The sequence below is a fragment of the Rhinatrema bivittatum genome, chromosome 3 (assembly GCF_901001135.1).
Source record: "Rhinatrema bivittatum chromosome 3, aRhiBiv1.1, whole genome shotgun sequence".
Lineage (NCBI taxonomy): Eukaryota > Metazoa > Chordata > Amphibia > Gymnophiona > Rhinatrematidae > Rhinatrema > Rhinatrema bivittatum.
Window position 1 is genome coordinate 162,500,139 of NC_042617.1, and position 12,322 is coordinate 162,512,460.

The 12,322-nt window shown below is 40.8% G+C and overlaps 1 protein-coding gene across 5 annotated transcripts in view; it reads right to left on the reverse strand.

Annotated features, from left to right (window-relative positions):
• Window positions 1-12,322, reverse strand: part of BIRC6 (baculoviral IAP repeat containing 6) — a 1,045,545-nt gene that overhangs the window by 959,280 nt on the left and 73,943 nt on the right. For all 5 annotated transcript variants that reach the window (XM_029593898.1, XM_029593899.1, XM_029593901.1 and 2 more), the window contains exon 4: window positions 323-516. In XM_029593898.1, the coding sequence (XP_029449758.1) occupies window positions 323-516 (194 nt within the window). The remainder of the gene's footprint in view (window positions 1-322; window positions 517-12,322) is intronic.

Genomic DNA, 12,322 nt, shown 5'->3' on the forward strand with positions numbered 1-12,322 from the left:
GAACAGCTGTTATATTTAATGCTCTAAAACCTAGTGCTTTGACCAAGCAAAGAGAAGTAATGACTAAAACTGGCATCACATCAAGATACAATTAAACTATTTCATGCAAACTTTGAGCTCAAGCATGATTGATAAAGTACAAAACATTATTGCAATTTAAAAATAAACCTAAATTTGCTCTCAGAAACTGCTTTTACTTTTATTAATCCTAATCTATAGTTACAAAACCAAAACTGAAGAGCAAAAACATTAACAGAAAAAAAAAAGCAAATCATATTTTTCATAAGAATAAAGCCATTATGAAACCTAATTCATTACATACCTGTCCACAGATCGACCAGGTCCCACCCCAAGTTCTGGTCGTGCACTGGGTAAGAGGTAAGACAGCCTGTCCATCACAGAGGAGGCTACAGGTAAGGCAGCAACATTCTGATTTATCTTCTTTAATTCATTTACAATGGCACCAGCAACTGACTTCAACACATGATGAGGAAGGTGGAAGGTAACTGTTGCCCACTTTAAAAAAAAAAAAATACAATAAAATTATGCTGGAAAAAATATAATTGTTCTTTTTAATATACAGAATCATAATATGATCATTGAAGACAAATAAAAATAAAGAAATCCATAGTATACAATAGCAAAAAAAAAAAAAAGCCTTGAACCAAAGACAAGTCATAAAGCTTGCGCCCAGTTTGCTAAGGAATGAAAATGCCAGCCTGGCCTAAGGAAGACACTGGAAAGGTGCTTATGAGCACCTTTCCAATTTTAATCTTCTAAACTTGCCAATTTGGCTTATCACCTCCCCTTGCTGGAGTCTTATGAGTCTATACATTGAGCAGAAATGCTTAATAAAATGCTTAATAAAAATGCTTAATAAAATTGTATTTTTGATTCAAGGGTAATCCAGGGATGACGTTTCCTGCATATAAGTTTCCTGATATATTAGTGTTATGGGTAATGCCAGAATGAATATCTTGGATAATACAGTTGAGGGTTGTAGGGGGTTAATGTGGGTGGGAGTGGGAGGGCAGTGATATAAAACATAGAAACATGTAGAAACATGACAGCAGAAAAAGCTGATTATAGTCTATCCAATCTATCCATTCACAACAATTACCCAGTTTTACAATCCCTACCATTCTCTCAGAGATCCTCTGTTTATCCCATACCTTCTTGAATTCAGAAACTGTTCCCTGTCTCCTTCACCTCTGCAGGGAGGCTTTTTCATGCATCCACTACCCTCACTTGAAAGAAGCCCACCTGCTCTGCATGGAAACCTTGGAGATATTTAAATGTCTCCATCATATCTCCCCTATCCTGCCTTTCCTCCACAGTATTCATGCTTAGATCTTTAAGTCTATCCCTATATGCTTTAGATCAATGTCCATTTTAGTAGCCACCCTCTGGACCAACTCCAATTGTTTTTTATCCTTTTAAAGACGCTAACTCCAGAATTATATACAATAATCCAAATGAAGTCTCAGACACTTATTACAGGGGCAATATCACCTCTTTTATTCTGCTGACCACACCTCTCCCTGTCCACCCAAGCATCTTTCTGGCTTTTGCTGTCGCCTTATCCACCTGTTTGGCCACTTTAAGATCAGATATAGATCCCTATATTATACTGCTGCCTTCGCTTTTTGCAGCCTAAACACGTAACACTGCTTTTTTTTGGGGGGGGGGGGGGGGGGGGGTAGCGTTAAATCTTAGCTGCCAGACCCTAGACCATTCCCCAAGCTTCACTAGATCCCTCCTCATGTTTTCCACACACCTTCCTGGCTGTCTACCCTGTTGCAGATTTTGATATCATTGGGCAAAAAGACAAACCTTTCACATTAATCCTTCCATAATGTTGCTTACAAAAATGTTGAAAACAACTGGATTAAGGACTGATTCTTAAGACACACCACTAACCATGCCCATCTCCTCAGAGGGAACTCCATTTACCACTAACTTTGTCGCTTCTAACTGAAACAGTTTCTAACCCAATCATTTTAGGACCCATACCAAGGGTGCTCAATTTATAACATCCTATGCGGAACAGTGTCAACGGCCTTACTGAAATCCAAGAACACTACATCTAACGCTCTCCCTGGATACAATTCTCTGGTCACCCAATCAAAGAAATTGATCAGATTCATCTGACAAGACCTATCTCCAGTAAAGCCATGGAATCTCAGATTTTGTAATCCATTGGACTCTAGAAACTGCACTGAAAAGGTCAGTCAGTGGAGCTGCCAGAACTCCTCTAAGTTTCCTTAAAATCCTTGAATGTATCATATCTGTCCCCATCGCTCCATCTACTTAAATTTTAGTTAACTCCTCACGACCACACGTCTCAAAATCTATTGGCACAATGTACTGCACAAACCATACGTAACCTTTGTCCTCAGATATAGTGTCCTCAGATATTGAGGTTTACTTCACTTCCAATCCTATTTTTGTCGTGCTCCTGGTCCTTCCACAGTGAACATCAAATAGAAATATTTAAGCTATTTCGTTTTTTTCCTCATCAGCCTAAACATACTCCTCTCCCCTTTACCCTCAGAGTCTCGCAATGCCACTTTGCACTTCCTCCTATTAATATATCTTTAAAAAAAAAAAAAGTCATCCCCCCCTCAACCGTTTTACCATATTTAGCTTTTCCATATATTGATATCTGTTCCTGGATCATCTTAAAATTGACAGTTCAATTTGCAAGTACGGTCCGGTGGATATTTGACATTATACCTGGTAAGCTAATGCTCTGCAGCTGGTGTCTAGGCTGGGGAGGCCTATGGGGCCTATAAGATTTACAAACTATATATGAGGGACAAAGATTACATATGGTTTGTACAGTACATTGTGTCAATGGAATGTTTTAGGAATTAGTGTAGTAATAAGATGATTCAAAGTTTTACAGGCTTTATAGAGACAGTGCAAGAAGCTAAACTGGATTAGACAGAGCATATGAAACTTAAAAGGCAGTAGGTGGGGCAAGTCTTTCATGCCTTGACATTCTAGAAGTGTTTGCATAGTGATTCTAACTGGGAAATCTGCTCCTTTTATAGAACATAAAAGTGTCTCAAGACTCGCAAGGGAGTATTTTTGCTAGAAGGTGGCACATTTTATGGTAAATTTGTTGTACTCTGCACTTTACATGCACCAAATGTTTATTCCCATGCTTTCTTTATGAAGTTGGATAAAATGTAGCTTAGGTATTCATAAAGTTATATGCTTCTAGGAGGAGATTTCAATTGTATACATGACTTCCAGTTGGATAGGACTTCTAGGCTTTTAAGTCAAACACAAAATTAAAGCGTATTCCATATATATATGTCAAAATCTTTATTTAGTAGATGTGGGGAGAACTTTATATCCACTTGAAAAATCTTTCACCTACATTTCAAGGGCACATTGCTGGCAATTCACATTGGATTATTTATTCATAGAAACAATTTTCCAATAGAAACACAAAGTGATGGCAGAAAAAGACCCTTCAGCCCATCCAGTCTGCCCAGCAAGCTCCCATAGTTACCAGTTTCCCATACTTATCAGTTACTCAGACCGCCAAGGTCAGGGTTCTTATTTGTTACTGTTTGAGTCTAGTTTCCTCCCCCCGCCGTTGAATCAGAGAGCAAGGTGCAATGCTGGAGTTGCATCAGAAGTGTAATATAAGGCTTTTGGTTAAGAGTAGTAACCGCCGCATCAAGCAAGTTAACCCCATGCACTTGTTGGTTGCTGTTTGGGTTCAATTTCCTTACCTCCCCCTGCAGATGAAGCAGAGAGCAATATTAGAGTTGCATCAGAATTGTAGTATCAGGGAATGTGGAAATTGGTCCCATATAAATTTCAGACCATGATACAACCTGGTTGGGCTTTTACAAATAGATTGCAGGGTGACATGGTAGTTCCCCATATATCCTCTCAATGACATGCACTTTAGGGATTATTTAAATATGCAGTGGGATGAATATGCAGAGTTTAACAAGGATAATCAATCCTCTTCAAATTTATTTTGGGAACTGCCAAAGTGGTGATTAGAGGGAACATTATTTCATATGTGGCTAAGAAAAAAGATATTGCACAAGAAATCTTGAGATCACAGCTTTGGCTTCAGAAAGCCAAAGAAATTAGCTAGATACCCTACTCCAGAGACAAGAACTAATTTATTTTTGAGACCCATTTCTTAATTTCTCTAATTCACCAGTGTACCAAAAAGAGTCTTTTGTAGTACAAATACAGATTTTGGCAACAAAATGGGCAAAATGCTAGCATGTCAAACAAGTCTTGCTCTGGGCCTAGGTATATATATTTCAGTAATAAAGGGTATTTCAGGGTAGGTTGTGAAGTCAAAGAGCTTTGTGTCATATTTTATGAGTATTATACTAATCTATATAAATCCAAATTAGGAAATATAAAGGACAGAGCTTACTTGAGAGCTGCTTCATTGCCACAGGTTTTAAAGAAGCAACTGCAGCACTTAAATATTCCCATTAAACCGGAGAAACACAAGGGGTAATTACTCTTGCTAAATTATAACAAAGACCGGAGTTCTAATGGAATGTGAGTAAAATTTTATACAATCACAGGTAAGAAACTACATTTTTCATTAGACGCAATGTCTGAAAATTGAGAAAAAATTATTTTTTGTTAATAAAAATAAAGCAGGGACACAATGATTCCTTAATCTTACTATCCTATTTCTTTAAACTTTGACATTAAATTATAGGTCAAGATTATTATTATAGCAGATAGACTGGCAAGAATACTTCAAGTCTGATAAAAGAATAAATAAATAGTTTGTTAAAGGGAGGCATGTAGTGGTCAATGCATGTAAAATACTTGCTTTTATGGATTATCATTCACTCTCTCATAATTAGCTCTGATGCTGAAAAAGCATTAGACAAAGTTAATTGGCTTTTCTTGTTTGAAAATTGTGTGCAGTTTTTTTCAGAAACTTTTACATATGCACTATAGGTTTTATATAATAATCCTCCCCCCCCCCGTGTCAGTATTCAATGGTATGTTTTCAAAAGAGATAATGCTTCAAAGAGGAACCAAATAGTGATGTCCTCTCACCACTTCTTTGGCACAAATCTTATTGCATGCCAAGATAGATGGAAGCAGTATTGGCTAGTCCTCTGGAAATGAGATATGGGCTTCATGCACTTCCTTCTACCTCCACCCTCATTTTAATTCAATGGTTTGTTTAGGCCTGTACTACAAAAATGGAGACTGCTTTGTGGTAAAATGAATCTTGAGTAAAGCAAAATTGCTTACCTTGTAATAGGTGTTATCCCAGGACAGCAGGATCTAGTCCTCACATATGGGTGACGTCACTGACGGAGCCCTAACGCGGGAAAAACGTCTGTCAAAGTTTCTAGAAACTTTTGACTGGCAGCCTGAGGCTACTGAGCATGCCCAGCGTGCCATGATATTCTTTGCCACAGGGGTCTCACTCCAGTCTCATATGTAGCAATAAGCTTTAGCAAAAATAAATAAGAAAAATATGTGTCCCAACTCCACGGGGTGGCGGGTGAGTTTCGTGAGGACTAGATCCTGCTGTCCTGGGATAACACCTATTACAAGGTAAGCAATTTTGCTTTATCCCAGGACAAGCAGGATGCTAGTCCTCACATATGGGTGATTAGCAAGCTAGAGGCTGAGTCATTTTGTATTGAGGCAACAGTGAAGTATTGTTGTTGAAATGAGTCAGCCGAAGATCACAGCAGGTTGGATGTAGGAGTTGGGATTAAACTGGAAACAAGTTCTTTAAGACTGATTGTCCATAAGCTGAATCTGGTCTTCCTTCTTTATCCAGGCAGTAGTGAGCTGCGAAGGTGTGAAGAGAACTCCATGTTGCTGCTTTACATATGTCAAGGATTGGCACTGAACGATAGTGTGCTACTGAGGTTGACATTTCTCTTACTGAGTGTGCCTTTACTTGCCCTTGGAAAGGAAGGCCTGCTTTTTCGTAGCAAAACTGTATGCAATCTGCTAGCCAATTGGATAGAGTATGTTTACCCACTGCTTTACCCGGTTTGTTTGGGTCATAAGAAACAAAAAGTTGTTTAGATTTCCTGTGTACTGCTGTGCGGTTTATGTAGAAAGGCAACGCATGTTTACAGTCCAAGGTATGTAAGGCCAGTTCCCCTTGGTGAGAATGAGGCCTTGGGAAGAATGTGGGTAAAACTATAGATTGGTTCAAGTGGAATTCCGTAACTATCTTGGGGAGGAATTTTGGATGTGTACGGAGAACCACTCTCATGTAGGATATCATGGGATACGCGTATAAGAGGCCTGAATTCCAAGGGCGAGCAAAGGCGTCCTTGGTTGGTTAATGTTTCTGTTGGTGTAGAGAACAGAAATTGTCCAGTTTATGATTCAGATGTGATGCAAAAAGTTCTATCGTTGGTTGACCCCAACGCTGAAATATCCTGGTCGCTACTGAGGGATCCAGGGACCATGCGTGTGGTTGGAATTGACGACTGAGTTGATCTGCTACTACATTGTGAATGCCTTCCAGATAAGTGGCCCGGAGGAACATTGAGTGGTTCAGGGCCCAGCCCCAAATCTGTGCAGCCTCTTGACAAAGGAGATACGAGCCCGTACCTCCTTGTTTGTTGATGTACCACATGGCAACTGTGTTGTCCGTTTGGATTAGAACAGTCTTGTGTGAAAGGTATTCCTTGAAAGCATGCAGGGCATAACGTATAGCTCGAAGTTCTAGGAAATTGATTTGAAATGTTGCTTCGAGTTTTGTCCATGTCCCTTGAGTTTGGAGATTGTCCATGTGAGCTCCCCAACCCAAGGTGGATGCATCTGTAATTAAACGTTATCTGTGGGACTGGTTGTTGGAAGGCTTGTCCTTTGCGCAAATTGTCCTTGTTCATCCACCAAAGGAGAGATGAACGAAGTTGGTGTGTGATTTGAATTGGAGAATGTAGTGGTTGAATGGCTTGGATCCATTGTGATTTTAAAGTCCATTGGGTTATTCTCATGGCCAATCTTGCCATAGGAGTGACAAACTGTGGAAGCCATGTGGCCTAATAACGTTAGAAAGTGGTGAGCTGTTACTTGTTTGCTTGAATGTAGCGAATTTGCCAAGAGGGAAATGTTTTTCAGAAAGAAGAGTTTCGGTGTGACCCCTTTTTGAACTTGGCTCAGAGTTTGTAGAAGGCACCGTTCTCTCTGAGGAGTGCTGCTTATGAGTGACTTCCTCATTTCCCTTGTGGGCTTGGGACCTATGAATTTCTGTTTTAATAGATACTCTTCTTTTCCGCTAATGACAAGAGCTCATACTTAAGTCTCATCTCCCTGAAGGTACCAGATCTTGGAGATGTTTGCCCACAGGGCTTACAATTGGATGCATCATGCTCTGGTCCCAAACATTTGAGGCAGATGTCAAGTAGGTCCTCCACTGCCATTTTGTGGAGGCATTTTTTGCAGGACTTGAACAAGGATTTCCCCGCTCCTGAAGACACTTCAGTCATAATTACAGAATATTTTATTGGCTAAAAACGAAGGGAAGAAAAACTTGTGGAAAAGAAATTCAAGAAAAAACCTCTACAAAAGACATGGTAGCAGGTGGGCAGGGATCCAAGATGGCGTCAGCATCATCAGCCTGAATGCCGTGTTAGTTTGCCTCTAAATTTTCTTCTAATAATACCTTACCTAAAATGCCCCATTCTGGCCGGAGAAGACGAGTGAGGGAGAAGACCTTCCCCAAGCCTACTCCATTGTCACCAGTAACTGGTGCGATGAACACGTCATTTGAGGGGGCCCTGCATCAGGAGTCAAGTCGCTGGGATTGGAAACTGTGGAAGAGGTGCAAGTTTCCTCCCCTGACTCAGTTATCTCTCTGTCCCCCATGGTGAGAGTTGCTCCGGTGAATTTTGCTGCACTCAGGCACCCTTATGGCAGCCTGGACCCATTGCCTGCTGATGATGCACACAGTTGAGGACTCCAGGCAGGGAGCTCTCCACAGGGAAAAGGAAGTGCAGATGCCGAGGTGACTATGCTCAGCGAGCTCACAGATTCCACAGCCTTGAGAGAGCAATTTGTCCTGGATTGAAAGGATTCCTTCAGTTCTTTGGCTACATATCCTGGATTCTCCTTGGTATGACCTAAACATATAACTTTAGACTATCTGAGAGGCAACTGAAGGTCTTGGAAGTTCCTTCACAAATCAGCTAAATTTATTAGTTCAAAAATCAAAGGAAAATGATCAGCGTTTGCAAATGGTTGAGAACTCCTCTAAACTCATGTCTCAACAGAAACTAGTTTAATGAGTCTGACTTCTGTTAAATCTTTACAGGATTCTCTTATAAAGGACTATACATCTTTATCAAATAAAATTGAAAATCTGGAAAACGCTATTCACGGAAGAAGTCTACGTTTAGTGAACTTCCCCAAGATGCTTTATATTTCACCTAAAGATGTTTAAAATATATTTAGTAGAGATTATTAAAGTCTCAGAACATGCAGTTCTCCATTATCTAGGACATTTTATTTGCCGCCACCTAAGAAGGGGAAAGAAGAGGAGCATCCTCGGACTGTATATGAAACTCCTATAGAGCATCTTGATGGTATCTATGCCTGATATGAATATCTCAGAATTTTTAGAAACATCTTACTCTGCAACTGATAGTAACTTTTGTGTTAGAACCAGACAGATTGGACACTGAAGTTCATTTTCAGGCATTGATTAGAGTCCTTCTTACAGCTCCAGGTTAGAGTTTTCCTGATGTGTCTAAACAGACAGAAAAGAAGTGGAAACAATTTTTGTTGCTTAGACCTAAGGTCCTATAAATAGAAGCCTTCTTCTTAATGAAATTTCCTTGTAAGTGCTATATTAAATATAGAGATGCTTCATATATTTTCTTTTTCCCTTCACAGCTAACTCAATTTTTAAGCGACAAAATTGTAACCCTTCAGGATAATGTAGTTTAAATTAAGATTAATATGTGTCTTGTAAAGCTGCGTGTTTTCTCTCTCATTTACATAATAAGGTCCCGATCTTAGTTTTCCTCTTATTGATTAATATTTCTTGGAATAGTGGAATTGGATCCCTTTATATTGTGGACTAGACTGTATGAAGTTTTGAAGTTTTTGTTTTATTATATATTTTTTCTGAAAGTCAAGATTTTCTTCATTTAAATGAAAAAAATGCATAAACAAAAAAAATGAATGAAAAAAGACATGGTGACAAATACAGAGAAAAGCACTCTGTTCACAACAACAAATGAAAAAAAATCAAAGGACTTGAAATGGCAACAACACATGAAATCCTGTGCATGCTCAGAAAGCTGTTTCTTCTAAGCTTGAGAGAGAGAAAGAACACACTCCGACACGGTGCCATAGGATGAGGTCTCCCACTTATGTGGCTGATTTTGTTCCTTCTTGTTCACAGAGAAATTATCTACTCCTTGGGATCTGCCAGGTACTTCCTAGAGATCCAGATTGCCCACTGTCAGACAGAATACTGGATTGATGGATCTTTGGCTTGACTCAGCATGGCATTTATTTTCTTAAGAGTTGCTGGAATTTAAGAATTCTTTTTGTTTTAATGTTTATTTACTCTCCCCCACCCCTCATTTAACAAGGAGTATCATCTTACAATTCAAAGTGGATTATGAGAAAGAAAAAACTTTGGTTAGGAAAAAGTTTCTTTTTTTTTATAAATTCATCTCTTAAGCAGTTTCAGAAAATATAAATTATGCTCTACATAAAGTCGATATTTAACAAACCAGTAAGAGGGGAAGTTAGTCAAGTAAAGTTACCCAGATAAATTTACTTATTCAGCAGAGCAGACCAGGCTAAAGTTATCAGATAACTTTAGAACAGCTATTTTTCCAACCAGACTTACCATGCTAACTTTAGACAGGGAGCATGCTAAAATTTAACCATACCCCCAGAATGCTGCAATCACCTCTTTATCCAGCTAATTTTGTGCAGGTAATGAGTAACTTCTACAAAATTTGAGCCAGGGAGCAGAGGGAGGGGGCAGATTTTCAAACCTAGATTTTTGTCTGGGTAACTCCAAACATTACCAAAATAAAGCCTTTGAATATCCACCTCTTATTGTACAGATACTAAACTCACAAGCAAGATGGTGAGTAATTAGTCATGTTGAGGCTGTTACCCAGGGGTCCCCAAACTTTTCAGCACAAGGTCCAAACTGAAATTTCAAACTAGTGAGGGCGCCAAGGAGTTTGAGTTTGCTGAGCAAGACAGGAGGGGGGGGGGTGGGGGGGGGGAGAAGAGAGCCTTGCAGTTTGCTAGAGGATGAATAAACCAACAAACAAAATAGGCACAATTTCTTTCAACTTAACACCTGTCTAATCATTCAAATAAAATTGTTGAAAAAAGTACAACAGAAAAACATCACAAAAGGATGTACATTTAAAATCTTATACTAAAAATATAAAAGTTCAGTGACAGTTATATGTTTCTAAGTTTTCTTCTAATAAGCATGAACTGTGGACTTATTTCTGATTAGAAAGAAATTTAATGTCAGGTTCCATGCCGATCATACACAGTCTCATTCTTAAGAATTTTTGCACATATATATACACAAGGTTGGGGGAAGCCAAGTCATTCCCTGCCACCATTAACTTGATGGCAGGAGGAACATCAGTCACAGTCATGTCTTTGTTTAGGCGTGAGTGTGGCGGGGGCATCACACTGCAGGAGCTGTTACAGTTTGCATACAATTTTAAAAACGCGGCTTTTTGGATTAGCTCCTTGCAGGACAGCAGGCTCCGTGGGGTCAGTTTGGCAGGAAGAAGCAGCTGGTTTTTTTTCTATCTCCCTCCCCTTTTTACCTTTGTTCTGGCTTTTGCATTTTCAGGTGTCAAGTCCAGTATTGGGATAGGAAGATCTGGAAAGGAGAGGGAAGTAGCAGCGGAGGTTAGCAGTGCGGTGCAGTAAGGGCGAGTTCCAGTTTCCGGACGCCTCAAGGCAGGGGGCCTTTCAGAGTGGCGGCGTCTGAAGGTGGTGGTGCCGTGTCCCGAGTACAGGCCAGTAGTACTGCATCAGGGTGGAAGGGGGTGGAGCACATTGTTCTCCGTGCCAGGGAGGGTTTTTCCCCTCCGAGAGGATGCGTTTGAGGAAGGAGGTGGACTGCTGGGCGGGGAGTTGGGTGACAGTAGCCCAGAATAGATTGAGTAGTAGTCTGAGGCAGCTGTGCAGGTTGTTGGAGGCGCCTAGTATAATACAATGGCAGTCTAGCAGCGGGAAAGGAGAGGAGGCAGGTGCAGCTTTGCATTTAATGCATTGTACGGGGCCTTGCTGGGTAGTGGTTCAGCTTCAGGGGAGGGTGAGAAAATGTCAGGCCTGGCTGGGCCTGAGGGGAGCAGTACGGAGGTATCCCAAGTTCCTGGGGGGAGCTTCGTTCCTCAGATCAAGGTTGCGTGCATTGGCCGGTGGTCATCAGTTTGTCAAGTGTGGCGGTAAGGAAAAGAGGGAAGCGGGGTAGTAAAAGTAAGGGAAATGTTGTTGACCTCAGCAAGGTAGCCGAGGAGGAGCCGGGGAGGGAAGGCTACAGAAAGGCGGATGGAGAAGGAGGGGCAGAGTGGTAAAGGAGGGTGGGCCCCTTTGCTTAAAGGGTTGGTAGGGAGGGGTGGTGTTAGGGGGGCTTCAGGTTGGGAGCAGATGTCCGCAGGGAAGCAGGCAGGTCAGGTTGGGAGGAGGATCGTGATCCCAGGAGGCTGGAAGTATTATAGAGGCGAAAGTGAGCCATTTCCGATTGGAGAGGGGGGTTGGCAGTTCCCCCAATCGCCAGATTTTTCCCCCTAAATGGAGAAATTACTTACCTGATAATTTTGTTTTCCTTAATGTACACAGATGGACTCAGGACCAGTGGGTTATGTGCTCTTCTGCTAGCAGATGGGAGACAGTCAGATTTCAAAGCTGACATCACCCTAGATATACCCCTGCAGTGACCTCGGCTCTTTAGTATTCTCTTCGAAAAGCCATTGTGGATATATATTTGTTTAAGTAACTTGATTAAAACTGATTAAACATGATTCAACTGATTTAAAAAAACTGGAATCCACCAGTACACAACCAATTAACGCCGACACTGGACAAACTGCGGGTGTCTTTAACTAGGGGTAGGCAACAGCTTACCCATATTTGTTTAATTTCGAGGCTCGCTTCCAGAGGTTCTCCTTCTCTGGGGCAGCCGTGGGCGGGATGCTGAGTCCATCTGTCTACACTAAGAAAAACGAAATTATCAGGTAAGTAATTTCTCCATTTTCTAGCAAGTAGCCAGATGGACTCAGGACCAATGGGATGTACAAAAGCTACTCCAGGACAGGGGCAGGAGGCT